Here is a 26,987-nt window from a genome sequence, read left to right as displayed (position 1 = left end):
GGGACGGAGGACCAAGTCGTTTCCCTTCGGTTCCACCAGGCTGTCCCTCAGATTCGGTGTCTTTTCTGAGATGTATTAAGTGCAAGTAAAAGGATCTGCGCTTGGGGATGGGGCTGCCCGGGAGCAGACAGACCATCTCTCCACTTTTGCTTTCTTCATTTTCTTCCTTTCTTTGTTTTGCTTTCCGAGACATGGTTTCTCTGTGTAGCCCTGGCTATCCTGGACTCGCTTTGTAGACCAGGTTGGCCTCGAACTCACAGCGATCCACCTGCCTCTGCCTCTCGAGTGCTGGGATTATAGGCATGCACCACCATGCCCAGCTCTTCGTTTTCTATTCTTTAGAGATTGTCAGTCAGGTAAGAGGGCTCCGGTATGCATGCACCTGCTATCGGATCCCACCATGCCAACTCGAAGCTTGGGGGTTTCCTTGTTCTGAGTCTCATCTCATGCGTGTGTTGGCTGTTTCTCTGGGACAGATCTCTACCACTAGGATTAGAAGAGGCAAATGGGAGACTCTAATCCCATAGCCTGGATCTGATTTCAATTTAGGTAAAAGACACAGCAGTCTGGCTCACATACCCCTGACCTGGGACTTAGTGACAGAACTTAACCTCTTACAGAATGTCTCCTCTGCTTACGCTATCTGCATACTTTCCCTGTTCTACGTCTTAGTTTAGCGGGCAGGACTGAGTCTGAAAAATCAGTGTCTATGTCTTTGCTTCACAGCTCTTTATTCCTTCCTTGACCTTCCAGCAGCCAGCCTGAGTTTCTGCTCATCTCTGCAGAATGTTGTTGCCCTAATGCTCTCCTAGCGGGAAGGTCTCACACACAGGAACGTCTCTGACATTTACAAGTGAATGAAAAATGTGTCCTGGGCAATATATTTTCCCCATGCGCAATCACTCAAGAATACTAGTGCGGGGTTGTCTGAAGACCCCATTACTTCTAATGAGAAACTGGCCAAGGATACAGTAATACCAACGTAACAACAACAACAAAACGGTCACAAGGTAAAACTCAGAGCAGATATGTCCTTACAGAGACAACACAAATGACCTTCTTTAGTCTCATCTGAAAAACATGGCGTGACTGAAGAAGGGACTAATTGGATGCTGCAGAGCAGAGGTGTGTGATGTTGATGGATGACAATGCAGGACCGTTTTATTTTCTAGTTTCTCTGTCAGAATAAGGGTGGGGGCAAATGGCTAGAAGTAAAACTAAAGCCCAAGACAGATGAAAACATCACAGAGAAAGAATGTGCCACAATTAAAAGAATTAAATTTCCTGGCTTCTACTGATGACCTCTTGGGACTCCAGAACCCCTCAAAAGGGGGCTGTCATTGTGCAGTGAGGGATGTAAGAGAAAGACAGGGAAGAGATGTATCCAAGGATGACATGCAGACAAGCCACGTCCAGCTTTCAATAAAGATGACAATGGGACATACCAGCAACGAAGGGCAGACTTGACACCCATGTGGGAAAACAGTGGCGTAGATCATTAAACACAGGCTTCTGTGCTGCTAGGAAAAAAAAAATGCAGTCACTGTAGTCTGTGAGGTCCTTGGAGACACGAGTCCTGTCACTCCCAATCCTTCCCCGATGCTTTCCTCTCACCCAAAGCGAGAGAAATGCTCCAGGCACAGGATTATTTGAACTTTAGAAACCAACTACATCTCTCAGGATCTTTGGTTGGCAATGAAGAACACGGGTTAGGATAGCTAAAACCCAGGAGATTAAAAATGGTGGAAATGTTCCTAAAACTAAAGCCTTTAGATGTGTAAGAGAACTGTGTTCTGGCTCCGTGGCAAGGCTGTCTGGGGCTTGAAGGCGTCCTTTAAGATGGTGGGCATGAGTTCTTTTAGTCCTGAGTGGTGCCAGGGGTGACCTGGAAAACCACAAGAGCACGGCTTGGGACAGAGAACCCGAGCGATGGATTCAGCCTCAGTCTACCTGATGGAAGCTAGGGGTCTGCACTCGGGGACTAGATGGCCTGGGGAGGGTCATGGAGGTGTCTTTTGATAACTGGAAGACTGTTAGGTGGGTTCCCATGTTTTGTGGTAAGGGTAAGATGTGTTTCCTTTCCTAATTGCATCTTAAAAACTGTATGCAAAAAAAATATGTCTTGCATGACAACAAGTTGTCTTGTTAAACAGAAAATGTTTTATGAAAGATATTTATGCATATAAGAATAGGAAACAAACTCTTGGGTGTATTCATCTATAAACAAGGGGTTCATACTGGGGAATACTGAGGCTAACCTGACCTGGTGACACTTGATGTGGGCAGGACAGGTAAAGGGTTTTACTGGTAACCATAAGGACAAAAGAGGGGAGGGGAGAGAGGGGGCAGCTAGATCTCGGTGGCAGTAACTGGATGCTGATGGGAAAGGCAATGGCAGTGAAAGGGTTGATTGTGGTCACCTGGCTGCATTGCAGCTGAGAAATGGGGGAGTGTCTCCCTAGCACAGCTCCATCCCCCCCTTCCCCCACCCCCCCACCCCCACCGCAAGTTGAAATAAAAGAAACACACAGAATTAACCAACCCTTGTCGAAGGAAAACTCCCAACAAGCCAACAACAACAACATTGCTGCAGAGGTGGGAGGAAATGGAGGAAAAAATTAAGTTTTAGTTGTTGGTTTTTTTTTTTTAAGTTAAAATCTGATTTAACTACAGTCCAGGGGACTGATGTCAGCAGAGATGTAACCAAAGGCAGGAAGAGTCTCCCCAAGGGCTAAGAAAGGAAAAAGAAAGGAATACTTCTTTCAGAGTTCATACAAACACTTAGTGCCGTGATGGGTCTAGATGGAAAGTGAGGTGGGGTGGAGTGGGAACCCCCAGAACAGAGAGATGACCTTGGTAGAATGGGAGCCACGGGCACTGTCTGGCTACGAGATGCCATAGCTAGCTGGTCTCTTAACACACCCACCTCCTCATGCTCTGGTAAAGGAGGGCTGTATATCTTAATTATTTCTGTGGGGCTAGTACAAGACAGAAGGACATTATCAATAAAACCAATTTTGACTTTTGATAAAATAAGAAAAAAAAATCTCTCTGCTTCTGCTAGGTTTAATTTACGCCCAGCTCAGCTTTCACGGAAGCGTGATCATGCTATATTTGAACACAAGAATGGATGGGAATTAGACTATGGAAATCCTAAGTTCTAGACAGCGAATTACTTAAAATTCCAGTGTTTCCCTCAAAGTGTAAGACGGAAATAAACTCACACCTGCGAGTTTCACAAGAACTAAGGGCGATAGTGCAAACCACTGAAGACGCAAATTCACTGAAAGAGAAAACAGTCTGGGAAGTGAAGCCCAAACATGTCATCCCAGATCGGATCTCAAGTGCTTCTCCAGGAGGCAAGGCTGAAGCTCCACGATGCCCTCAGAACTGCATTACTGGAGGTACCTCCTCCCACTCTGGAGAGGCCCCTCCCACTCTAGAGAAGCTCAGTCCCTCAGCAATCCCTCAAGTCCCCTGTTTCTGTAGAGCGATCGCTATCGGCTTATTGAAACATACATTTTGACTAGTTAACATCAGCAGAGTTAAGTGAAACACTCCACAGAACAAGAGACTCTTACGACAATCATCCTATTCCTGTTGGCAGAGCTGAGCCCACTCACAATCCCCTCACAGGAGGGAAGCAGGTGGAGGCTTCTGTGTGCAAGTTTTTACAACCCCAGTGGTAAGGAAGCACTGAGGGAGACACCTGTGCACAGAAGCTGATGGTGATCTGCCCTTGAGAAGGGTACAGTGCAGTGCTTAACAATGACAGCAACCACCCCCTCCCCAATCTTAACATCCCCATGTGTCCTTTAACTCTAATCACATCTGCTGTGGGGATGTAGCTCAGTGGCAGTGCCCTTACCTGTCATGCCAAGCCCTGGGTTCAATTCCCAGCAACACCAAAAGAACAACAATTTAAAAAGATAGCAAAAACAGGACTTGGAAGGATGGCTCAGTGGGTAAGATGCAAGCTTGAATCCCCAGCACACATCTGTAATCTCAATGCTCAATGCTCTGGAGGCAGAGACAGGAGCATTCCTGCAACTTGCAAGCCAGCTAGTCTAGCTAATCAGCAAGTGAGCTCCAAATTCAGTGAGAGACTCTGTCTAAGAAATTACGGTTGGTCGTGAAGGAAGGTAACCAACCTTGACCTCTGACCTCCAGAGGAACACACACACACACACACACACACACACACACACACACACACTACACAAAACTACAGTCTGTTCATCTGGAGTCACTCGGGAGGGAGCCTTTGCTGTAGCTGTGAGGCGTCTACCATGGGAACCAGCATCTTCATTTGGTTTCCACATGAACAACTCTTGGCCTTTGAAGGGTATCTATTTTTGCCTTGAGGTCTGGTGGCCTCAAAGTTCACACGAATCTCACAGATGCAAAGTATGTGAGTGTGATTCATCTTGGCCGATAGCTTTCTCACCAAAGGGAGGTCCCTGCGTGTGTGGCTTTTCTGTATTTACACTGCCCGCATGTTTATTTGTGGTTAAATTGTTTTCACAAATCTAAGGGATTGGAAGATGAGCCTCAGTGCATATTTATGGAGTATTAACCCCAAACTCAGCTTGTTAACATAACCAGCATTTGCTGTACCTTGTCTGTGGGACACATGATTTGCCAAAGCTCCAAATACTCTTTTTATCTTTCCACCTACACAACTGCAATTACCTCATTCACCATACTGGGTATATTTTATTTAAAAAATTTTCAAACATTGGGGGAAATGCATGTGTGTGTGTGTGTGTGTGTGTGTGTGTGTGTGTGTGTGTGTGTGTGTGTGTTGTGTGTGTGTGTGTATTTATGTGCACATGTATATGTGTGTGTTTCTGTGGGTAAATTATTGGGCAGAGGTCTTACAGAGCCAGGAAACTTGACAGCTAAGGAAATTTCTCTCTGCAATGTGGAGGTGTGAGTCTGTCTTAGAATATCTTTTAAAATGAGTTTTACCAATAAAAGAGAATGAAAAGGCCAAAAAGCCTACACTAGTTCTGAGGGGTAGAGACCGACTCCAACTACATGAGCAGCCATGGCCTACAGACACCTTCAGTGTTTTACCACAGCCCCTAACACTTCTATCCCACTGACTTGGGGCTCACCTATAGTGCATCTTCAAAACAAAACAAAAACAAAACAAAACACAACAGCCAGAAAGAACACAGAAGGGATGGTAACGGCTGTGTCATGCAGATGAATTAAGTGACAGCAGCTGGCAGCAGTGGAGCCAGAGAGGGATGGAGAGAGAGAGAGAGAAAAAAAAAAAACCATGTAGCCAAAATCTTAAAAGAAGGAAGAATAGAAAACTAAAGTCCTGAGAACATCACAATTATGGAAGAGCAAGTTAATGGGATTACGTAACTCTCTTCCGGAGCCACTAAGAAGTGCTTAATTATTTTTCATATAGCCAGTTATTTATAAAGGAGGGGGACAAATTAGTTTTAAAAACAATGTACGGAATACGATTTCTTGCAGGGGCTTATGAGTAAAAAGAGACTAGAAAGATATACCTCAAATTCTTACTAGGAATCTGGGGGGAGGGGCAAGATTATAGATTTTTCTTTTTAGCCTGTTTGGATTTTTCTATAAGAAATATTATGTAAGCTTATTAGGATTAAAAATACTCCTACCCTGAATACTTGAGTGTTGGCTTCTACAGTTGGGTTAGAGATCTCTGAACACTACCAGAAAATACCAGCTAGAGATATGCCTGTCTGTCTCAAGCTCCTTGGTGTCCCCAGGTACGGTATGGAGAGCTCCCCTAAAAGACAGTCATGCGTACAGGCATTTTGTGAGTCAGGAGAGACACTGTTGAAAAGACATGCTTGACGCCATGCCAAGGGAGGATGAGCGCCATCCTCTCTGAAGGCCACCACACCCGTGGACATTGCTCACTTTAGTTTTACCCACAGCTATTGATAAAGCAAGGACCCTGGGATTGAGGGCTGATGACTGACTGCAATATGGTATGAAGTGATTGGGGGAAGCAGGAGGAGCCGGTGCTGTAGCTAGCCCAGAGACCCAGGTAGGCAAGGGCTCCCGCGTGGGCCCAGTTGGCATCCTACTCTATAGTTCCTGACCTGATGGCACTGCTCAGCTGTGTGCCAAAATCTTTGCGTCACTGTCTTAGAAACTCAGTCAACTGCCAGGAGTGGTTCCACTGGTCCCCACCAGTGTTTAGCGGGGCAGAGAAGCCCTTTAGCGAGTTTCTATCATGGGTAGTGGTCTAGTGGGTGTTTTTACAAGCTGGTACTCTGGCTCTGTGTAGTGGTCACATTTGGATGTACACTTGCCCAGAGGGACTCAGTACTATGTTCTAAAAGTAACTTTTATCCTTCTGGCTCAACTGTTGGCTGGGAGGCTCACTGCCTCCTTCTGCTAACCTAGACCTAGGCCTAGTCCTGGAAGCTTCTAGCCTCCATACAATCTAACCTAGGCCTAGAATGTTTTCAGCCTCTGAGACTTACTGCTAAATAAGCTCATCCTTACTTGTTCTTTCTGAGCTCTGGGCTGGCTGGTTCAACTCTGCTGTTCTGGCTCTAACTCTTCTCCCAGCTGACTTATTCAATCTGGCTTCTCTCTCAGCCTGGAATTTCTCTGCTTGGCCTCAAATTAACTCATCAATCTGCTCTAATCTTCTGGCTTCTTCTTTTCTGGCTCATTCCATCTTCACCCGAGTTCTCTCTCTGCAACCCATCTCTCTATTAATGTCCTGGTAAAAACTGCCTTCTCTCTGTAAAACTGCCTCTTAAGTAGCTTCCCTTTCCTCTCTCTTTTGAGAGTTGGGCGTATCCTAGTCTGTCAAATCTTCTTTGATTCGTCACCTTTTCTGCCACTCAATTAGACATCACTTTCAAACGTGGGTGCTTCCTTCTACAAACTAACTTTACCTTCTTTTGGGATTAAAGGCATGTACCACCACACCTGGACCTGAGCTTTTCTTTTCCTGATACTTGCTTTATACCAGGCTGGTCTTGAACTCAGATCTGTTTGCCTCTGTCTCCTGGATTAAAGGCATGTTTGTGTTCCAGCCAGATGGCATAGGATGTGATTTCTTGCCAGAACAGCCATGCTCTGAATTAACATTCTCCTATATTATGTAGCTAAAGCTGTGTCTGCATGAACCAAACAAGTAATAGGGGCTCAGCAGACAAGATCTTCCTACCACCCGTTGGGCTCCTGTCACTCAAATTGATGTCCCATGCTCCGGAAGCCACAAAATCAGTGGAAGCACAGAGGCTCTCCTGTGCTCAGGCCTGGCCAGTCATTCAATTACAGGCTCTGCTAGAGGACAAAATGATCAGGTATAACCATATGCACTATCTGTAACAATATATATCCACGCATGTTACATGTAATACTATATATACATGTGCTATGTTCTATATGTAACAATGTATCATGTATTATATGTAACAATACACACATGTTGTATAGGTAACAATTATTATATATCATGTGCTATATGTAACTATGTGTATATATATACACATGCTAAGTGTAACTCTCTCTATATGTCTGTGCTATATGTAACAAAAGAGATATCATAAGGCAGAAATGAGGGGAAACACAATGATGACTAAGAGAAGCCTGGGGGCTGGAGAGATGGCTCAGAGGTTAAGAGCACTGTCTGCTCTTCCAAAGGTCCTGAGTTCAATTCCCAGCAACCACATGGTGGCTCACAGCCTCTATGATGAGATCTGGTGCCCTCTTCTGGCCTGTAGGCATATATGCAGGCAGAACATTATACATAATAAATAAATAAATAAGTAAATCTTTAAAAAAAAAAAAAAAAAGAGGAGAAGCCTGCCTGGAGGCTGGAGCCAATACCTTTGGACTGAAGAATAGTGCAGGATCAGTTGTTCCTCTAACTGAAGGGGCAAAACACAACAAATCAACTCATGCTTTTGCTTCGCTTTGTATTTTAAGAAGACATCTGCTACAAAATGTATCTAGTCTTTCTTTAGCAACCTGCGGTGACACATGTTATCTTTACTTTGATATGAGCAGCAACAACGTGCCTGAAGTCACCAAGCAGGGATGAGGAGCCTGTTCACCTGGGCTTAAGTGTATACAACCTCCCAGGTCACACCAGAGGTCCAGTCCTTTTAGGTCTATAAACCCATTTGTGGTACTATGCCTGGCCACATGGGCCTGACTGGGGAGAGGTAGGTGGGCCTCGGGTGAGAGCTGGCATTTCCACTTGTCACCTGCAACTCTGGCCTTGCTCTTGGAACCTCAACAAGGCTCAACCTTCCTCGTCAAACATGGGCACCTGCTGCGTGGCACACTACAAAGATCGAGTGAGTCAGGACCAGCCCAGGAACGATGCTGCATAGAGATGGGGCAGGTGTCGGGAGCATGGCAGTCGGGAGCAGCAGTTGACATCCCCTGCCTCGAGTAAGGCTACCTGTTCGCCGCCTGACAAAGCAGGTGAAAGCATAACACAAATTGCTACAACCTCTCACCAGGTTCTTCTTCCCACAGTGCCTCTGCTCTAGGTGGGTAATTAAAGGCAGCACTTGTCAAATACAGAGAGTTCAAATCACTACAGTGACTCCAAAACCCATCACAGATCATTAAGCATTAATGAGAGGTGCATAACTCAGAGAGGAGGGAAATGCCATTTCTTCACAGAAATCCTGCAGCTTTTTAATCTTGTTAGGGCCAGTGTTTCATTTCCGGGATGGAGGAGCCAGGACACAGGAGGAGGTCAGTCCTTGGGCCAGATGGAAAGCTTTGTTCGGACTTTCCCCTAGGGTCCCTGCTTCATTCTCCTATGCTTCCCTCTGTTCATGGTAGACCATCATGTCTTACCTGCACTCCCAGTCGCCTCTGAGCACTCAGAACAACAATCAGAGGACCCACAACTGAAGAACATCACGGATGCGCCCTGCCCCCTCCTGGGAAGGTCAGCCTGACTGTCACTTTTTCTTCTGCTTACACTCATTCTGTTACATGCTAGCAGGGAGCACACCATCTCACGTCTTTTGTAAAATACAGCTGTCCACCTTCTGTGTCATTTCAGATACCCAGGGTCAGTCATGATCCAAAATATTAAACAGAAAATTCCAGAAACAAACAATTCAAAGGTTTTAAATATCTATTAAAAATAGGTTATTAGAATTATTTCACCTCAGTTAATCTTATACCGTGACCAATTTATAAATTAACATTTCTCATAGGTATGAAGTATAGGACAAAACAGACTATTCAGGGCCCTGCAGGACTCAGGTTTCAGACATCCACTGGGAAGCTTAGATTGTATTCCCTGCAGCTAAGAAGCCTCTGTTCTGTAATGCTGGAGATGCTGAACCAGTGAATTTCCATTCACACAACGACCAGGGACAAAAATAGTGAAATTAGAACAAATGAGAGTGACCCAGAAAGAAAGAGAGAGCACACACCCAGAGTGGCACTTACTCTGGGGCCAGCGTGTGGAGAGGCACTGTCGGGGGACACCCAAGTCCCCTGGCTTACGTCCTACATTGCCGATGGGAAATGTGTTGCAAATTTCGGTATGCCCTAAATTAGCGAGTGGAGATCATGGCTTCGGGTGCTAGACAGAGCCAAGGCACCAGTCTGAAGCAAATCTGTCTGAAATATTGGGCGATAGCTCCACTGAGCAAAAAACATTTTGTGCATGAGGAAGGCTCAGCCTTCAGAGCAATTTGAAAATTTTCATCACAAAAACTGACTCAAATTAGATCCACTTTGCAAATTTTACCCATCAAATTAGGACTTTGTTTCTTTGTTTTGTTTTTCAAGACAGGGCTTCTTTGTATAACAGCCCTGGCTGTCCTGGACTCATCTTGTAGACCAGGCTGGCCTCAAACTCACAGTGATCCACCTGCCTCTGCCTTCCGAGTGCTGGGATTAAAGGGGTGGGCCACCATGCCTGGCCTTTCAAATTAGGACTTCTAAGTCCTGTCTCTCCTCATTTTCTTTCTCATGGCAAATACTCTGTAAGCTAGTGTTTGCCAGGCACTTCTCTGTGACCTGGGGGAAAGGCACGCCTGCCTAGGGAGGTGAGCAGGAAGCTTCAGCGAGGAGGTCCCTGGAGGGTAATGCTGAGGCCAAAATCAGGAAGGGGAGTCCCCAGAAAGCCTAAGGGGTGCTGTGAACAGAAACATTTGTATGAGTACGGGCTGAATGGTGGGGGAAGCTTCCATGTGTGCGAGCAGCTGGGCAAACCCTGTGCAGTGGCTCCAGCAGGAAGGGCAGGGCAGGTAGCAGGAGACTGGAGTGGAAGGCTGGGGCCCATTGGGAGGATCTTGAATGTTCTTTAAGGAGTTCAGATGGGCTCAGCGAATGATTTCAGAGGGTTTGGGTCAGGGGGTTATCTTTTGTTCAAAGGCTATCCTTATGGGTAGACCCCAGTTTGGTGCCAGATCGAGGTCAAGAGAGAAACCAGAGCATTTGTGAAAGCTCACTAGAGGGATGGTGCCAGACCAAAGGGGACTCGAAGGAGGTGAAACAGAAGCAGAATTTGGAGTCAGAGGTGGCAGGGTGTGTGTTAGGACAGACTGGAGGTGGAGTTGATCATCATTAACCATCTCTGTAACACCCCAGGCTCTCTCGCACCTTTTCTTAGTTGTGTTGTCTCAAATCGAAGGGCACCTACTTGCCCAAGCTCCTTTAAGACCACAGACAAGACTGATGCGGTGCTGATGCTGTCACAAACTTTTCAAAGACGAATACCAGTCGCAAGCAATTTTGAGAGGAGTTGAGCCTACTCTTGGAAGGGCTTTGAGGGGATATAAAGTGAGATTTGATTCCTGTCACAAATGAGTTGGTGCCCATTAGGGAAGAAAGAGAGAGACCCAATTATGCTGTGTGCGAAAGTGAAGCAATACTCGGATAAAGCCGGCCTTTCACAGGGAGGTGGGACAGGGAGGGGGGGGGCGGGGAACGCCTGGGAACGGGGTCTGTCTGGGATGGCCCTGGGGAGGCAGGAAAAGACCTCTGAGATGAAGCGATGCTTCTGCTGAGTTTTCTGGGTGACATCCCAAGGTGTGCTTCAGGGACGAGGAAGGGGAGGTGCCAGCTCAGAAGGGAAAGTAGCATGTTAGTCCTGGAAGATCTGAGCGCATGGTCTGGCACTGTTAGAACATGGAGGGTGAGGGTAGGAAGTGGCAGGAGAGGGAGAGAGCACTTGCCAAGGAAGGCCAAAGACTCCAGCCTTGATTCTGGAGGCTGAGGAGGTGTCACCGAAGGTCTTTAAACAGTGAGGTCTGCAGCCCCTGGGGTTTTCATCCATATTGGGGACTGTCTCGATTGTTATAAGGGCAATCCACGTGAAGTTAAAATACCAGAAAGGATACACTGGCCACTGGTAGTATTTGCTGCTGACAAGGAGAAGGAAATGAGAAGGGAGGGAGGAAAGGCACTGTTCAATTCCCCTTTGGTTTTGGTTTGGGCAAGATCATGGTTTGACTGTTGCCCCGTGGCCCGCAGGCTCATGTACCAGATACTTGGTCTCCAGACGGCTCATTTCAGTAGGTGGGACACAGGCTCTAGCAGGAGGCAGTGGGTCACTGAGGGCAGGACTTCTGGGCTATGTACACTTCTCGTTCCAGGCTCTGTCCTCGTTTCCCGATGTGCCCCAGTGTGAACAAGTTGTGTCATAAGCTCCTGCTGCTGTGGAAGCTCCTGCTCTCGTTACTCACCGCCTCCCCCCCCCCCCACTTCCGAAACTGTAAGCCAGAGCAAACCTTCAGGGGTTATTTTTTTCCTAGGTGGTTGGTCACAGTGGTGAGTAAAAGTAATGACTACAGCCACGCCCTGGAGCAACACTGGGGACACAGGAGAGAAGGCATCATTTAGGGAAAGGCAAACTCCAGCTCTGAGCATTCCAGCTCTGAGCATTTTAAGCGTGAGTCTTCCGGGGCATCTTATTTATTCATAAGTTACCTTGTTCAGAAAGGACTGAAAATGACATTATATAAATGCACATACAATTTAATGCAATACAAAGAGATGTGGAGAGCAAAGCTAGAATGATTAAAGCTAATAATTAACAAGTTAATGCAAAAAAAACCCCAAAAAACAAAAGAACCCTCCCTCCCTCCCCCCAAAAAAACAAACCCAACCAATCAACAATCCATGTGCTGCAATGCCCTTAGATTTTGTAACGGGTCACAAAAGGCCTCCACACCACGGCCAGCTAAGTCAGAGGCCAAACTGGAAAAACCCACACCATGCTTATCGTTAGCCTTTCCCTAACATGCACACGAGAGAGCGGTCCTATGGAGCACTTTAGGAGGAGGAAGCTGTACCGAAAGAAACCAATGTTTCTGTGGTACCCTTCCATGGCAACCACTCCCGCACCCTTCTCCAATGGAGGCTCAGGGACCAGCGCTGGGAATTCCTAAACGGATGTGAGACCTGGAAACCCTTCCTACACTGTCACATCCGACACCAGCCTTTAGAGACACCAAAGGCAGCAAGTTCACAGTTACCTTGTCTAATAAACACTTGGAAGGGGACTGCTCTGAGAGCCAAGCCAGAAGCTGGTAGGTGGGGTTGGCTCTGCTTCAGGGTCTGGGGACAGTGGGATGGGCAAAGCCGAGGACAGAGTCTAGCTATGATGCTATGTGCACTCCTGGAAGGCTTCTGACATTCTGCAGGGAGACAGTGTGGCGGGATGAGTGAAATGGCTGTGGGATCAGACCTGTGAGGAAACTCAGTTGGGGAGCTGATGCGGTGTGTGAGATGCTCAGAGACAGGATGTGGAGAAAGTGACTGAAGATGAACCTTGGGGTACACTGGGCAGGTGTGAGCATTGGGCAGGAGTGAGCACTGGGCAGGTGTGAGCATTGGGCAGGAGTGAGCACTGGGCAGGTGTGAGCATTGGGCAGGAGTGAGCACTGGGCAGGTGTGAGCATTGGGCAGGAGTGAGCACTGGGCAGGAGTGAGCACTGGGCAGGTGTGAGCACTGGGCAGGAGTGAGCACAGGGCAGGTGTGAGCACTGGGCAGGTGTGAACATTGGGAAGGAGTGAGCACTGGGCAGGTGTGAACACTGGGAAGGAGTGAGCACTGGGCAGGAGTGAGCACTGGGCAGGAGTGAGCACTGGGCAGGAGTGAGCACTGGGCAGGAGTGAGCACTGGGCAAAACCTTCTGGTGAAGGAGGGTGAAATCCAAAGCTGACTGAAGCAAGGTGGCTCATACCTGTAATCCTAGAGCTCAAAGCCCGAGGCAGGAGGTTAACTACCAGTTCAAGTCCAGCCTGAGCTACAGAGTTAGCTACCCTACCTCTAAGAAAAAGAGTTGAGTGTGTAGTAAAAGCTGTCACCCTTAAGTGCTAAGTAGTATTTAAGTTAAGGGCAATAGTAGCTGGAATAGAAAATTCCTAAAAGTCCCAAAGGCTCAGCACAGGGCACGGTTACTTCCTGTAAGGGTGTAATACTGCCCGCTTAGCTCAGGGTGCTGTGGGAGGCTCTGCTCTACACAGGAAGGGGAGAGGCTGCCAGGTGCTCTGCCCACGTCAGCAAGCACATCTGAGACCACTGTGGCTTGTCAACTTCTACTTGCAGAGGGGCAAAGAGGAGCAGGGTGTGGTGCAGATTCCTAGGGGCAGTGTGACAAGTCACCAGAAACCTGGCGGCTTAGATCAATGGCATCTAGTTTCTCCTGGTCCTGGAGAGCAGAAGGTGGGAATCAGGGTCACCAGAGTCACCCTAGGGCTCCGGGAAGCATCCTTCCTTGCATCGCCCAGTTTATGGTGGATGCTGATGGACCTTGGTGCTCCTTGCCTTGTCTCTCTCCATGGCCGTCTTACTCAGATGAAAGGTCCTGGATTTAGGGCAGACCTTAATCCAGCATGACCTCATCTGGTTTTGCAAAGATCCAATTTCCAAATGAGGCCATATTCAAGGATAGTGGTGACTTGGAACAGAACATATCATTTGCGCTCTCTCTCCCTCTCTCCCTCCCTCCCTCCCTCCCTCCCTCTCTCTCTCTCACACACACACACCCACACCCACCAAACTGTGGTGCGTAAGAGGGTCAACGGCCTACAAGTTTCTTCTGCTTACTCACATCCTCTGGCTGAAACACTGCCATGTAGCCATGCGCTAACCGTATACAGGGCTGTGGAAGATGGCGTTCGTGTCCAGGAGGAAGAGGCAAAGCAGTGGGAGAGCTATTCACCATACATCCTGGCAGGTAACATGGGGAAGCAAGCTGAATTACGGGGACCGACTGGAGGGAACAGAACGAAGCCTGTCCTGAGAGCAGTTCAGGACCGAGAACCCTGCATCGGATGGGAACCAGCTAGGGGAAGGCAAAACAGCAAGAAGCCATTTGTCTAAGACGAGGGAACTCAGGGAGGAAAAGGTGACGAAGCTGAGAGGGGGAGATGAAGATAGTGGGGCTAGCCATGATGGGCAGAGCGGTTTAGAGGACCCCAGACCAATCACACTAGCGGAAGACCTCAGCATCTCCCGGAAACTGAAGAGAGCAGGGTGTAAAGCCTGTGAAATACCAACGTTAAGAGAAAAGAGGGCTCGAGTTTGTCTGGCTTTCAAGCCTGTGGTCCAATTTCTTTTAGGCTTATCCTGGGACGTATTTTGTACGGATTGTTGTACAGTTTCATATACTTGTGCACTCACATTACACACAGATGTGTTAGGAAAACCTGTGAATGTAATTTCCTTCTGCCAAGCACCGCTGGACATGTGCAGTGTGGTGTGCCCGAAAGTTCCTGCAGAACTGTTAGCTGGGCCTGAAGACTGCCTGCTGGTGGTGTAGCAAAAACAGCCATTAACACCCGGCTTAATACAACAACACCTCTGCTGCCAAGAACAGTGGCCTAGCAGAAGGCACTGCCTGGAGCTTCCTGGGGTGACAGCATCACTCCTGAGAGGCTCTGACCATCAGATTCTGTGGGCCAGGAAAAGGCGCTTGTCTGGAGAGGTAAGGGACACCCCTGCAGCCTTTTAGAGAGAACACAGGTGGCTGTGACATGCAAACACGGCTGTCCAGGAGCCTGTCACTCAGATGCAGGTATCCCAGAGAAGGTCTTTACGATCCTTATTGTATTGGTAAGGACAGGGCAGTGATGGTGTGTACTTTGTTCGAGGTCCCAGAGCACAGCAGTAGCTGAGGCCCGGACCCAAATCCACTTTGACCACGTAGCTGCTTTGCCTGAGTGCTCTTGTCTGTTACTACCCCTGCCTCTGCTGTGAGAGCCCATGCAAATAAAGGGTCCAGGAAGTGTTCAGCAGTCTAGTCACTTTTAAAAGTGATGACCTACTCACCCCTAGGTGTTCAAATAGTCATTTGGAAAAAGGACCTTGGCATGCCCAGGCCAATTTGACCTGCTTCCTCAACATCATGAAGAACATGACAGGGAGAGGCACAAAAGCGAAAACCCAAACATGAACTAAGCCCGAAGCACAAAAACCCGAGCACAGGAAGAGCAAGAAACGAACGAGAAGGCAACAGGGAGAAGAACTTCTGTGAAAATCAACTGCAGGAATCCAGGCTTTGCAGGCATGCCTGGTAGCCGGGGCTGGGGGGTGGGTGCGGGAGGGGGGTAGGGAGAGGAGGGGGGGGGTCGTGTCACTGCTCTGCGGCCTCTTTTGTGCTGGCTATGTTACTGCATGCAACATGCAATGAAACACAGCTCAGACGAGAGGGCTGGGGGAGTTTGTGACGAGTACTCTGAAGGTCCCTTCCATGTTTGAGCTCTCTAGGAAGTAGTGATCTTGACTCCACACCTGAGTCTCGACAAAGCAACAAATACCAAACAGAAACAGAAGCAAAGCAGTGGCCAGGAGAAACCACTTCGTGACTGTCAAATGCCTTGGTGGTGATGGTGGTGGCAGTGTGTCTAGATTTTAGAGCTTATTGGAAAAAAAAAAAAAAAGACTTTCTGTGTTACTTAGAAACCAACATCAGATTTTTAAAAAAGAAAAAAAAAACCCACAAAATCCAGCAACTGGACAGAGTATTACAGTATGGGCCAATATGCTCCCAAGTAATAAAATTATCACTGTAAACTAGACACCCGCTGCAGGTACTGGTGCGTGCATGCTGCTGTGTGCACACTGGTGTGTCTGGCTTGAATTCAGGATGCTGCCCAGGTCTAATAAGGTCCGAACTGAGTTCTAGGGCCCAGTGCTAACATTTGGCAGCAATGCTGGCTGAGTGCTATTCTTCACTGAGCCCCACAGCAGACGCGGAGGCAGTAACACACGCGTTGCATCAGTGTTGGAGTTCACGGAGCCCTTACGTTTCAAGCTGTTTCTTCTGCAATGCACAATTTACTTGACTTCACGCCATGCTTTGATCCCAAACTAAGATCTCTCCGAGGGGCAAACTTTTCTGTTTGTAGTAGACGCTGTAAAGGAAGGAGGGTCACCGATGATTGGTTGCTACTCATAACTATGACTTACTAAGCACTTAACCACACTGCAGGAAGGTGTTTGGGCGAGTACTTCAAACACATCCGGTTACCATATAATGTTGAGATGATTTTATATGGGTTATAGGCTTTCCTTATTTTATTTATTGTGTCTTCCTCTCCCATGTGATAATGTAAGTGTCAAAAGATCAGGGCTTTTGTCATCTTTATGACTCAGATCTTGAGTTTCCAGGTATACATAGTAAGCATGCAGTACATTTTGAATGGAATTAACTCATTAACTCATATGAACCCACATCTCCTATTCCATCACTGCCTTAACCTGGTCCTCTTTTCTCTGGTCTCCAGACTTCCTCCTGGATGCTAGCGTGGCTTGGGCCTCACTTCCTTTAGTCCTCTACTCACCTCCCCACTCTTAGGCAGTGCCTGTCCTTCTGCCCCGTGGGGAACTACACCTCACACCTCTCTGTGTAGTAAAGTCCTCTGTCTTACTTTTCTCCTTAGAAACTATCACCATGCTGCCAACCGACACGGTACTGCTGTGCCTCAGCCCCACTCCAGACTCACAAGAGCTTGGACTCATTTGCTTCGTGGCCATGTCCCCATGCCTGTGACAAACACAAATGCACAGGGCTGGTAAATGAGTGAAGCATATGTCAACTTCCTGGGGTTTGTGAGTATTATCTCCATGCTGTGTGGCATCCTAAGGAGTAGAAACTAACACAGTAAGATAGGATGCTTTCTAGGGTGAGGATCAGCTTCTCCAGAGGACCAGCTTCTCCAGTAGGACCAGCTTCTTCAGTAGGACCAGCTTCTCCAGTAGGACCAGCTTCTTCAGTAGGACCAGCTTCTCCAGTAGGACCAGCTTCTTCAGTAGGACCAGCCTCTGCAGACTCCAGCATTTGCACTTTCCTGTTTTGCTGCACTTTATCTCCATCACACCAGCTCACTTAAAAAAGGTGGCATTGCAGCCTTTCTTCCTACCTTTTAGCTACCAGTACCCGCTCCACATTTGCTCCTGGAGTTTAGCGGCTTTCTTCTGTAAAGAAGAACTATCAGATTTGTGGCCCCACTGGGAACAGAAGGGAGCCACTTCCCTTTTCTGTGAACAGAGTGTACGCGGGACCTCTGTCAAGCAATGACCCATAAAGGACAAGGTTGAAAGTCAAATGCCCCACGGTATCCAGGTAACTTCCTGGAGCAAACAGCCATCTGAAAACCATACACAACAACCAGTAAGGAAAGTCCAGCAGATATAAAAAACCTTATCACAAAAACAAGTACTTAAGGCCTTCGTGTACCACTTCCTGCTGAGGACAGATCAAGCAAGGTTACAAAAACAAGTATGGTTCCACCAAAACATCTGTAACCATGAAGTGCCAACCTAGCCTGCCAGCCTTCCTCATAGCCACCATGATACTGCAGAATGATGTGGCAGAGAGGACCACCTGCGGGGTTTGGCACAGTGGATTCTGACCTTGGTAGCAACCTTAATGCAGTGTGACACCCATCACTAGTGCCAAGAATAGAGGGACGGAAATGGCCACCAACCTAGCCTCAATAACTTCATGCTAACGCTTTCACATGCTAACACTTCTTTTCTATAAATACCACAAGACTTCCGGCTCAGCCTCCCATCAGGTCAAAAGAAGATGGAAGACATTAGGATCGCAGCTTGGTGGGGAGCAGGAGCCAAGGCTGCAACTGTGGGCTTCTCTGGGACCCACCTCATTCCACCTGAGGGCCGACACAGGAGCTGGGTCATACAAGAATTCTCACTCTAGGTCCACTTATGGACTGGACCCATATTCTAGATTATCAGGCTGTCCTAGGAGACCCTAAGCCACAGGAGGGAGGTGTGGGCTGGCCCTTCCACCTCAGGTAGCAGCACCCTGGAGGGGAAGAGGAAACACCCTCCTGCATGTGTGCATACCAAACTCCATGCCTCCCGAGGACATAGTGGCCCCTCCCTAGCGCTCTCGGATGCTAAGTAGACTATAGAGTAGTGGTTCTTTTTCTCCTTGAGACGACAGTCTTGCTCTGTAGCCAAGGCTGCTCTTGAACACATGCTCACTCCAGCTCAGCCTGCCAGACGCTGGGATCATAACCGTGCACCAACCAGGCCAGCGACACACCCTTAACCTTGAGCAGCAGATGTCCACACCGCGAGGAGGACTTGCTACAACACAGACTGCTGGCTAGGTGCCTTGGGGCTCCTGATGCAGAATGCCCATGGCAGACCATAACTGGTTCTTCCACACTGCAGCTGGTTTAAGGAACCACAGGTTGAGGAAGGAGAGCAGCTCCGGAAGGCTGGTATGTGGCCCGCAGGGCTGAGACAGGAAAAGCACCGGCTTGCCCTTCTGCGTGTATGTGTGATCACCTGATGGTATTGTTTTCTTCCTCCCATTCCCTTCCACAGGATGTGGACAGTGCTAAGGGACACACTGGGATAAAAAGGCAGAGGCAGCAGGCAGCATATTTAACTTGCCCAGTAGAGAACCGTGCTTAACCTTGGTGCGGTGCTGTGTGTGTGTGTGTGTGTGTGTGTGTGTGTGTGTGTGTGTGTGTGTGTTTAGATATTTGACAAAGAAAACGAGAAGTGTAGTAGACTTGAAACAGTCACTGAAAGCTGATCAAGCCCGTTTCTGGACACAGAGAGAGGCTCCCGTCAAAGCGGCAGGCTGGTACGCATGGGCAGATGAAGCACCTTAGCGCATCAAGCGGCTTCCGTGAAGGGGAAATGCAGGCAACATAAAGAAGGAACGAGCAGTTAAATAACGTTTCGTTACCTTTCCATCAGCAGAGGGGAGAGGCCTGTGAGAGGAGACACCGCAGACGCGTAATTGGTTTTGAGTTTAGAAATGTAAATCTTGTTTAATATCTAGATCCTATCCTCAAGAAAGCTCAGACTTGCTGTAGGAATTCACCTCTGACCTAATAGAGAAAGCTTTAACTTAAATGGGGGGAAATTCTGCAAAGTAAAAAACGAGTGAAAGGAAAATGCAAAGGACACCATCTTGGCCAAACTTCCAAGGGGCAGTTAGAATGACGTGCCTACCTGTGCCCCATGGACTGTACCCAGTGAGGGTGACTATGAATACAACCATCATAAAATCACAAACTTACTTAAAACAGCATGCTATATTTTTTTGCATGTGATTTTCTTTTTCTGAACTTAATTATGTTGTTCTCAAACACTAACTCTGTACTTGTCAACATCACATCACTAGGTCAATAGGTTGGACACACGTGGCTCAAACTGTTGCTTGCTCACTCTTGCATAGAGCTAATTAGTGAATACTACCTTGATCTCTCTACCTTTTCCAGGTAAACTTAAAGTACATACCCTCATTTATTCAGGAGTCTTCAGGGTCACTTTCAAAGTCTCGGAGACACTCATTTTAAGGCAATTGTAAACACAGCTGAATGAGTGGGAGAAATGCTTACTATGATGGTGATACAATGTAAAAGTAATTTTATTCTCCTGGCTCAATCGTTGTCTGGGAGGCTAATTGCCTCCTTCCGCTAACCTAGGCCTTGTCCTGGAAGCTTCTATCCTTCATACAATCTAATCTAGGCCTAGAATGTTTTAGCTTCTGAGACTTGCTGCTGAATATGCTCACCCTTACTTGCTCTTTCTGAGCTCTGGGCTGCTGGTTCAACTCAGCTGTTCTGGCTCAAACTCTTCTCCCAGCTGACTGATTCAATCTGGCAGAGAGCGAGAGCGTGCTCAGATTGGTGCAAGCCATTTGAAAACTCAAAGCCCAAGCCAGTGGCACACCTCCAACAAAGCCAGACCTCCCAATCCTTCTACATAGACAGGGAGTAAAAATGTTAACTAGGAATTCTTGCCTTAGAGATGTTAAAATGTGTCTTAGCATGGATGGATGGATGTGTGTAGTCCCCGAGGACCTGAATCTTTTACTCCAGTCCTGGGTGTCATGGCAGTTTTGCCCCTTAGTAGCTGGGAACCTTGGGAAAATTGTTTCTCATAAACTACAGGTATCTGACATTAACAATTCCGACTTTTCACTCTACTACTGACAGAATTAAACATGACCTTGTTCTAGTATTGAGCATGCGCCTAGGCAGCACTTAGCTGTCTTCCTGCTGCCTGTTAACAACCTGTGCAAGCGTGGAATGGAGACGTTAATGATTCTTAAATGCCTTTCTTTAGTCTGAGTGAGTTCACCCAGTCTCAGTTGCCAAACCTTTAGACATTGTTTGAAATAAGCAGTGATGGCTTTGCTTCCTCGGTGCCTGAGTTCTCTAGAAACAAAATGAAATCATCTTCTAAAATGGAGCCGAACCCCCCCCCTAAACTGAAGATCAGCACAACCCCGAAGGGCCGATGACGCAAACGCAGCAGTTTGCGGACTGCTTCCGCATGGCAGTCTCGTGCTTCAAGTGGAAATCCACCCACCGCCTGCCTCTCTGCTAGTCCCTTAAGATCCCTTAGGTGCTGAGCTGACCACCTTTGCCTGGGAGCAGTAAGGAACGGAGGGGTATCATGCAGTCGCTGCATGTTCGTAGATGGCTGGTGAGCTCGGCTAACGATCGAAGGAAAGTCTGTCTCTGCTGTGGACCAGGCCACCTCAGATGAGGCACCCACCGCTGTGCACAAAGGATGACTACTGAGTCACACGTGGCTGGCAAGCCACAGATAGTACCTTGGACTGTCCTGAAGACAACCCCAGAGCGTACGCAGGGCCGGGCGGTAAAGCAGATGACACAGATAAGTGGCCCAGGAAACAGCCCTTGACCATGCGTAGCTTCTCGGTCAAAACCAGTGGGAAGCTTCTACAATCATACTTTGTAAGTAATGACACGGTAGGGCACACACAGCAAAGATTTATTTTCACCCTAAAAACTGTCAAGACGTAAAAGTATGAAAAGTTATTATCTAACAATGAAAACAAATAGCCCTTAATTAATCAGGGCCCCCGTTGCCAGAATTTTCTCTCGGCTCCCATCATCATCGTCATCGTCATCATCATCATCATCATCACCATCATCACCATCATCACCGTCTTACCTGTCTTGTTCACGAATGTGAACCTAAAGTCTTGAGGATATGAAGATGGTGATTACCTAGTGGTTCTTTCCTGAGAACAGCAATGTTTTAAGACTGAAATACTCGTGAAATATCATTAGTATATAAAGTAGGCAACGACGGGCTAAGATGACAGCAGTATCTATCACTCACAGAAGAGCTGCAAGTAACACTTTAATGAGTAAGTGATCCACACAGGATTGTTTGGCTAGATTAATAAAATACCAGCCCCTGTTGTTCTTTATGGATTACATCCCACACGTGCATGCTGGACCCAACCAATTAGCTGTAAAACCCCAGCTTCGTATTTGGACACTGGAGTCTGAGAACCACAGAACCACAGATATAATTTAAGCTTCCTGGGTTGCGGGATGGTTTTTTTTTTTTTTTTAAACTCTGTGCATCACAGGTTTATTAAGAAAATTGGCATTTATTAGGTCTTTAAAATTAGAAATAAATGTAAGACATTTTCATGGGTGCTTAGAAAACTAGGGCTGTGGTTAAATTAATGACTTAACAACAGGCTCTAAGAAAGATGTCACAAAAACTAGCTGAAGTACCACGATTTTACTTTCCAAAAGTGTCATCCCCCCCCCCCCCGTGAGGTTAACCTTTAACAAACTATAAATTGTAGATGTCATGTAGTCAAATGGCAATATATTTATGCATGTGGAAACTAAGGTCTGGAAACTGGTACTCACTCATGGTAAAATGTGGTAAAGGCTCAGAACATAAACACTGGGAAGTGACAGCCTCCTGGACAGGGAGTTTCTGGGATGTTCAAGCCATCACCTGGCCAGGCAGGGCTGAAAAGGAGTCTGGCTCCCTCGCAGCAAACGCTGTATGGACGCAGTTACAGTTGTGAAAAAGGAGAGCTAAAGATCCTCTGGACTCTGACATGGAGGTAACTCTAAACCCGAGGTCCTCTGGAAGGAGGTGCTTCTTTAGGCGGGGCTGTGGCCTGGCTCGTCAGTCACTTCCTTCGTGTAGGACATAATGGCAAGAGGGGAGTGTGAGCACAAGGCTGGCTCCCATGAAAGCGGAAATGAGCCATGGCCTCTGTTTGCCATCTCACCACAAATTTAGGATCTAGGACCGACTAAGAGGCCACCACCTGTCCCTCAGTGCTCATTTAGGAGCTAGTGATTTCTGTGTAGAAGCTGCTAAACTCTTGGGTGTGCCAAGAAGGAAGGAGAAGACATGAGAGGAGAAAGGGCATTTCTTTAAGGCCTCCCGTGGCTTTGGCCTAGTGTTTGGCCTAGAACACTAGTTGTTCTCTCTGCCCTATCCCTGTAAGGCTAGGACGGCCAGCCCCTTCCTAAGGCCACTCAACTCCTGGCTGGCTCCCATTCATTTCTTCGTGCATTGCTGGCACACCTGAGCTGCTGAACGTCAGTTTGCACTTGGGAGAACAATGTCTTAAATCCCTTGCCATTTACTGGGCAGAATTTGACACTGAACCCCGAGATAGCACTCTTCTTTAACCCCACGAGCTGTTGCTTGTGTTGGCAGTGCTTTCTCTGTTGTTTGCCATGGTCTGCAGGGGTTAAAGGTCAGGGACAGGAGAGGAGGAACGGAGCCTCCTCGCCTAGGTTTCCTCTTTGTAAACGGAAGAAAGACTAGCATGAAGTTCTGATTGCAATCAACAGGGTTAGTCTTCCAAACTGCCGAGGCACCAGCAGTGGAAGTACCAGGTGACAGGAGAAAGGAGTTGGGGATCTGAGAAGGGCCCCAGGACATAAGGGCAGAATCCCAAGACAGCAGCCATTGCTGGGAAGCTGTCTGTCCCTAGGTATCTGAGCTCAACACCTTTGCCAGTCTTTAGGGAAAGGTGCTGTTACACAGTCAGCCACTCTGTTACATTTAGGTTAAAGTCTGTAGTGCAGCCGCAGTTCCCCACACCGACACTGAAGAGGCACCACAGTCAAGAAGTGCTACTTATTTAGATGGTTAAAGCCCAAGTTTATCTTCTTCTTTGGCAATGCTGGGAAAAGGGTTAATCGTGGTCTCCTGGCCAAAATTGCCTTTAGTTGAATCCAGAACAGATGATAACACACACACACACACACACACACACACACACACACACACACACACACACACACACACTCAGGTTCCAAAGCCAAGACCTAAACTCTAGGTGCACATACCAATAACTATGGCTATGAGCAAGTCACAAGCCTGTCACCCCGATTGTTCTTAAATGCACTGCTAGCCTTTAATCCCAGCCCTGGGGGGCAGGGGGCAGATGCAGTCAGATCTCTGAGTTCAAGGCCAGCCTGGTCTACAAATCAAGTTCCAGCACAGCCAGGGCTACACAGAGAGACCCAGTCTCAAAAATCCAACCAACCAACCAACCAACCAACCAACCAACCAACCAAATAACCAGACAACAAACCAACCAACTAGTCAACCAACCAATTTAATCCTAACCATTTCCAACCATTTAGTTGTTAAAAGACCAGGTAAGATGTCAGAGGAATTGGGCATTAGTGAGAGCCAGACAGCTAACCTGCTTACCTGCTGTCTCCAGCATTGGCCACATACAGCTTCCCCAACAGGCACACCACAGTGAGGGCCGTGCAGCCGCCGGATATATTATACGCACTCCTTTCTCGTTCTATCTGAAGGTCCTGGGGAAGAAAGGAAAGTCAGAGCGGTTGTACAGGACCTGCGACTAGAGAAAGTCTCGCCCCCCCCTGCCCCCTTTACTTGGCACAGTCTCAGGCCCGGTGTGCTTCCAGAAGGGACCTGGCAATTCTTAGATCTTCCTTTCCTACCACCCAAAAGGCTTCTCTGGAGGACAGAGCACACACTGGAACCGAAGGACCCCACATGGGCATACCAGGCGAATGCGGGATGAAGAAAACCTAAGTCTAAGTAACAGACACCACAGTTTATGGGAAACCTAGTCTGTGTACGGGCTGCCTGAGTTGCCGCGTGGACACAGAGTAAGCTTAGGAATGCCAAGTACCTGGACAGAAACTGTTTTTTAAATGCAAAGCCTTGAACTAATAGTTTGTATAGCTCACTAAGAAGAGGTGACTTGAAGACTGAGTTCATTGCCTGCTATTCAACACAGATGCATGTGAACTCAGCTTCCTCTTCCACAGCCAATAGTTCACAATGGAACACACTCCCAGTGCTGGAGCAGCCCCCCCTTCTATACATCAGGTATTGAGCTAAGCGCCTTGCCTGTGCAGTCTCATTATGGCGGTAGGACCATCATCATTAGCAGGATGTTCAGATGCAGAGGCGCGGGGATACTGCCTGTATCTACCTGGATAGAGACTGGACAATCCTGGTTCTCCTCCAAACCCAGTAGCATCTGCCACATAATGACAGCACCCCAGGAAAATGACAGACAACGCCAAGACGAGAAGTCTTGAAACCAAATGATCTGTGTCTTTGGGAAAATAGGAGTTGGATGAATTTTCCTCTCTACACTGGACGTCAGCCACCGATGATGAGGCCGAGTGACAAAGAAGATGGGTTGGGTAAAAATTACCAAGAGGGAGAAATGGCGGGCACCCTGGCTGTTCTGGCACTGCTCTTGGCAGAGTCCTGGGCACGTTTGTGACTCTCGGAGTCTTAGAGTTGGCGTTAGCTGCCTCAGCTGGCCCCCTCATGGAAGGAGGGAGAACGTTTAGCCGTCCAGCATTAGACTACAGTGGCTATCTATAGTTTCCCAAGCTTAGGGCACAGACTGGAGCAGCAACTTCTTAAAATATAGGCAGAAGACGGGATTTGGCTGTACGTGCCTGCGATCCTTGCATGTAGAAGCATGGCACAGAAGGGCTACGAGTTCCAGGCTGACTAGGGCTATATAATATAAGGACCCTGTCTTTAAAAAAATAAAATAGTAGGGGGGAAAAAAGCCATACCAAGACAAGACTGCAAGAAAACAGGTAAGGAGCCGAGGAGCCACGGGAAGGGGTAAAGTGGAATGTGTGGGGGATGTGGGAGTTTAAGAAAATGGAGGTGCCTTTGCGGGGAGAGGCTGGACCGGCGACTTCAAGGGGGTGCAGGGGGGCCAAGCGCGAGGGCCATTCAGTGGACTACATTGCATTTTAGCATTTAGAGGATAAAATTAGGTGGCATGGTGCAGGGCGGAGCTTAGCCATAGCCACCGGATCTTTCACACAGCCCAGAAACTGGACAAGTGAGAGCTCAAGGTGAAGCTCCCCACGTCAAGAGGGGGAACGCAGGTAAGTAACATCAAGAGATTTGGATTGCCCTGCTTAGCTTCTGCAACATACAGAATCCTTTTGAGAGTAGATCTGTTAAGTTTTTGCGTCAAAAAACAAAACAAAATAAAACAATTAAAAAGGTTGATCTATGTACATTTTACAAATAATAAGTATATGCACATTTAATTCGTAACAAATACATAAACTGGTATATCCAAGCCCACATCCAACATTACTGTTTTTAATACACTGAAAATCAGGGCGCTAGCCATGGAAATCATCCCTTCACAGTTGCAATCAATATCCGTTTGAATATGTGAGTCTGAGTGAAAGGCACTATTTATTAGAAATTCCTTAAGCAGTCAAGTGTTTGCACGCTGCACATGGACTGGAATGTGAGCCATGCTCGGCAGGCTCAACTGAATTATTGGTGCAATCCGAAAGAGGGGGAAACCCCTGCAGTACAAAGAGTCCGTGTTAAAGAGCTGCTTGTGGCAGAGAATTCCCAAGGGACGGAGGCAGATAAGTTTACTCTGGATTGTAACTGGGCCATTCTTTATCTCAGCTTCTAATATAGGGATGACTGCTCTTACAATTCCTTAGTCCTTTGGGGAGGATCAAGACAGTGTTCCACAAGAAGATGCTTTGTTATAGTGGTGGAATTCATTTTTACCTTTACTGCTGAGAACCATTCTGTTTTTATTCAGCTTATACCTCCATATAAATTAACAGAAAAAAAAATACATACGTGCACACATTTAACTTACTTCTTCCTCCTTTCTGTATTTTTGACCGTTTGTTCTTTCTGTAGCTTTCTCTGAACAAGTCATGACATTTTCTTATAAAGAGCGGGCTGGAGTCTAACTACTTTTTGATCCAAGGACCCTGCTCCCATGTGCATGAACTGACCAGCCCCTCCTACACATGAGGGGTTGCACATGCGCGCGCGTGCACGCGCGCACACACACACACACGACGATTAGAAGCATGCTCTCTGCCAGCACTACCTCCAGGATTTGAAAGGTGTGTTTCTGCAGTGTTCATCCCATGGAGAATTCACTGACATTAACACACACTCCTCTACATCTAAAACTGTGCACAACTAGAACAGATTCTAAAAATAATCGCTTCTCTCCCCTCCTCCTTAGAAGCCAAAATAGCACATTTATTTTTTTTTTCCTACACACACACCACCTACTCCTCCCTAGAAGACTCAGAAAATCTTTGTACTAAAAGGTACATTAAAGGACCATCTGGGGAGCTCTTTTACTACGAGATTAAACATGACAAATGCGCTCAATAAAGATGTATTTACTGTGGAATTAGCCGCCTTTCCTTTTCAAAATCCGCAG

The 26,987-nt window shown here is 47.4% G+C and overlaps 1 protein-coding gene across 1 annotated transcript in view; it reads right to left on the bottom strand.

Moving 5' to 3' along the window:
• The window catches only part of PPM1H (protein phosphatase, Mg2+/Mn2+ dependent 1H), a 246,490-nt gene that overhangs the window by 98,762 nt on the left and 120,741 nt on the right, over window positions 1–26,987 (bottom strand). The window contains exon 4 of the mRNA XM_084759003.1: window positions 23,966–24,078. Coding sequence (XP_084615129.1) covers window positions 23,966–24,078 — 113 coding nt within the window. The remainder of the gene's footprint in view (window positions 1–23,965; window positions 24,079–26,987) is intronic.

Source organism: Acomys minous (genome assembly GCF_964271855.1).
Source record: "Acomys minous genome assembly, chromosome: 15".
Classification (NCBI taxonomy): domain Eukaryota; kingdom Metazoa; phylum Chordata; class Mammalia; order Rodentia; family Muridae; genus Acomys; species Acomys minous.
The sequence above is the reverse complement of the archived record's forward strand: the minus strand, read 5'-3'. Positions and strand labels throughout refer to the sequence as shown.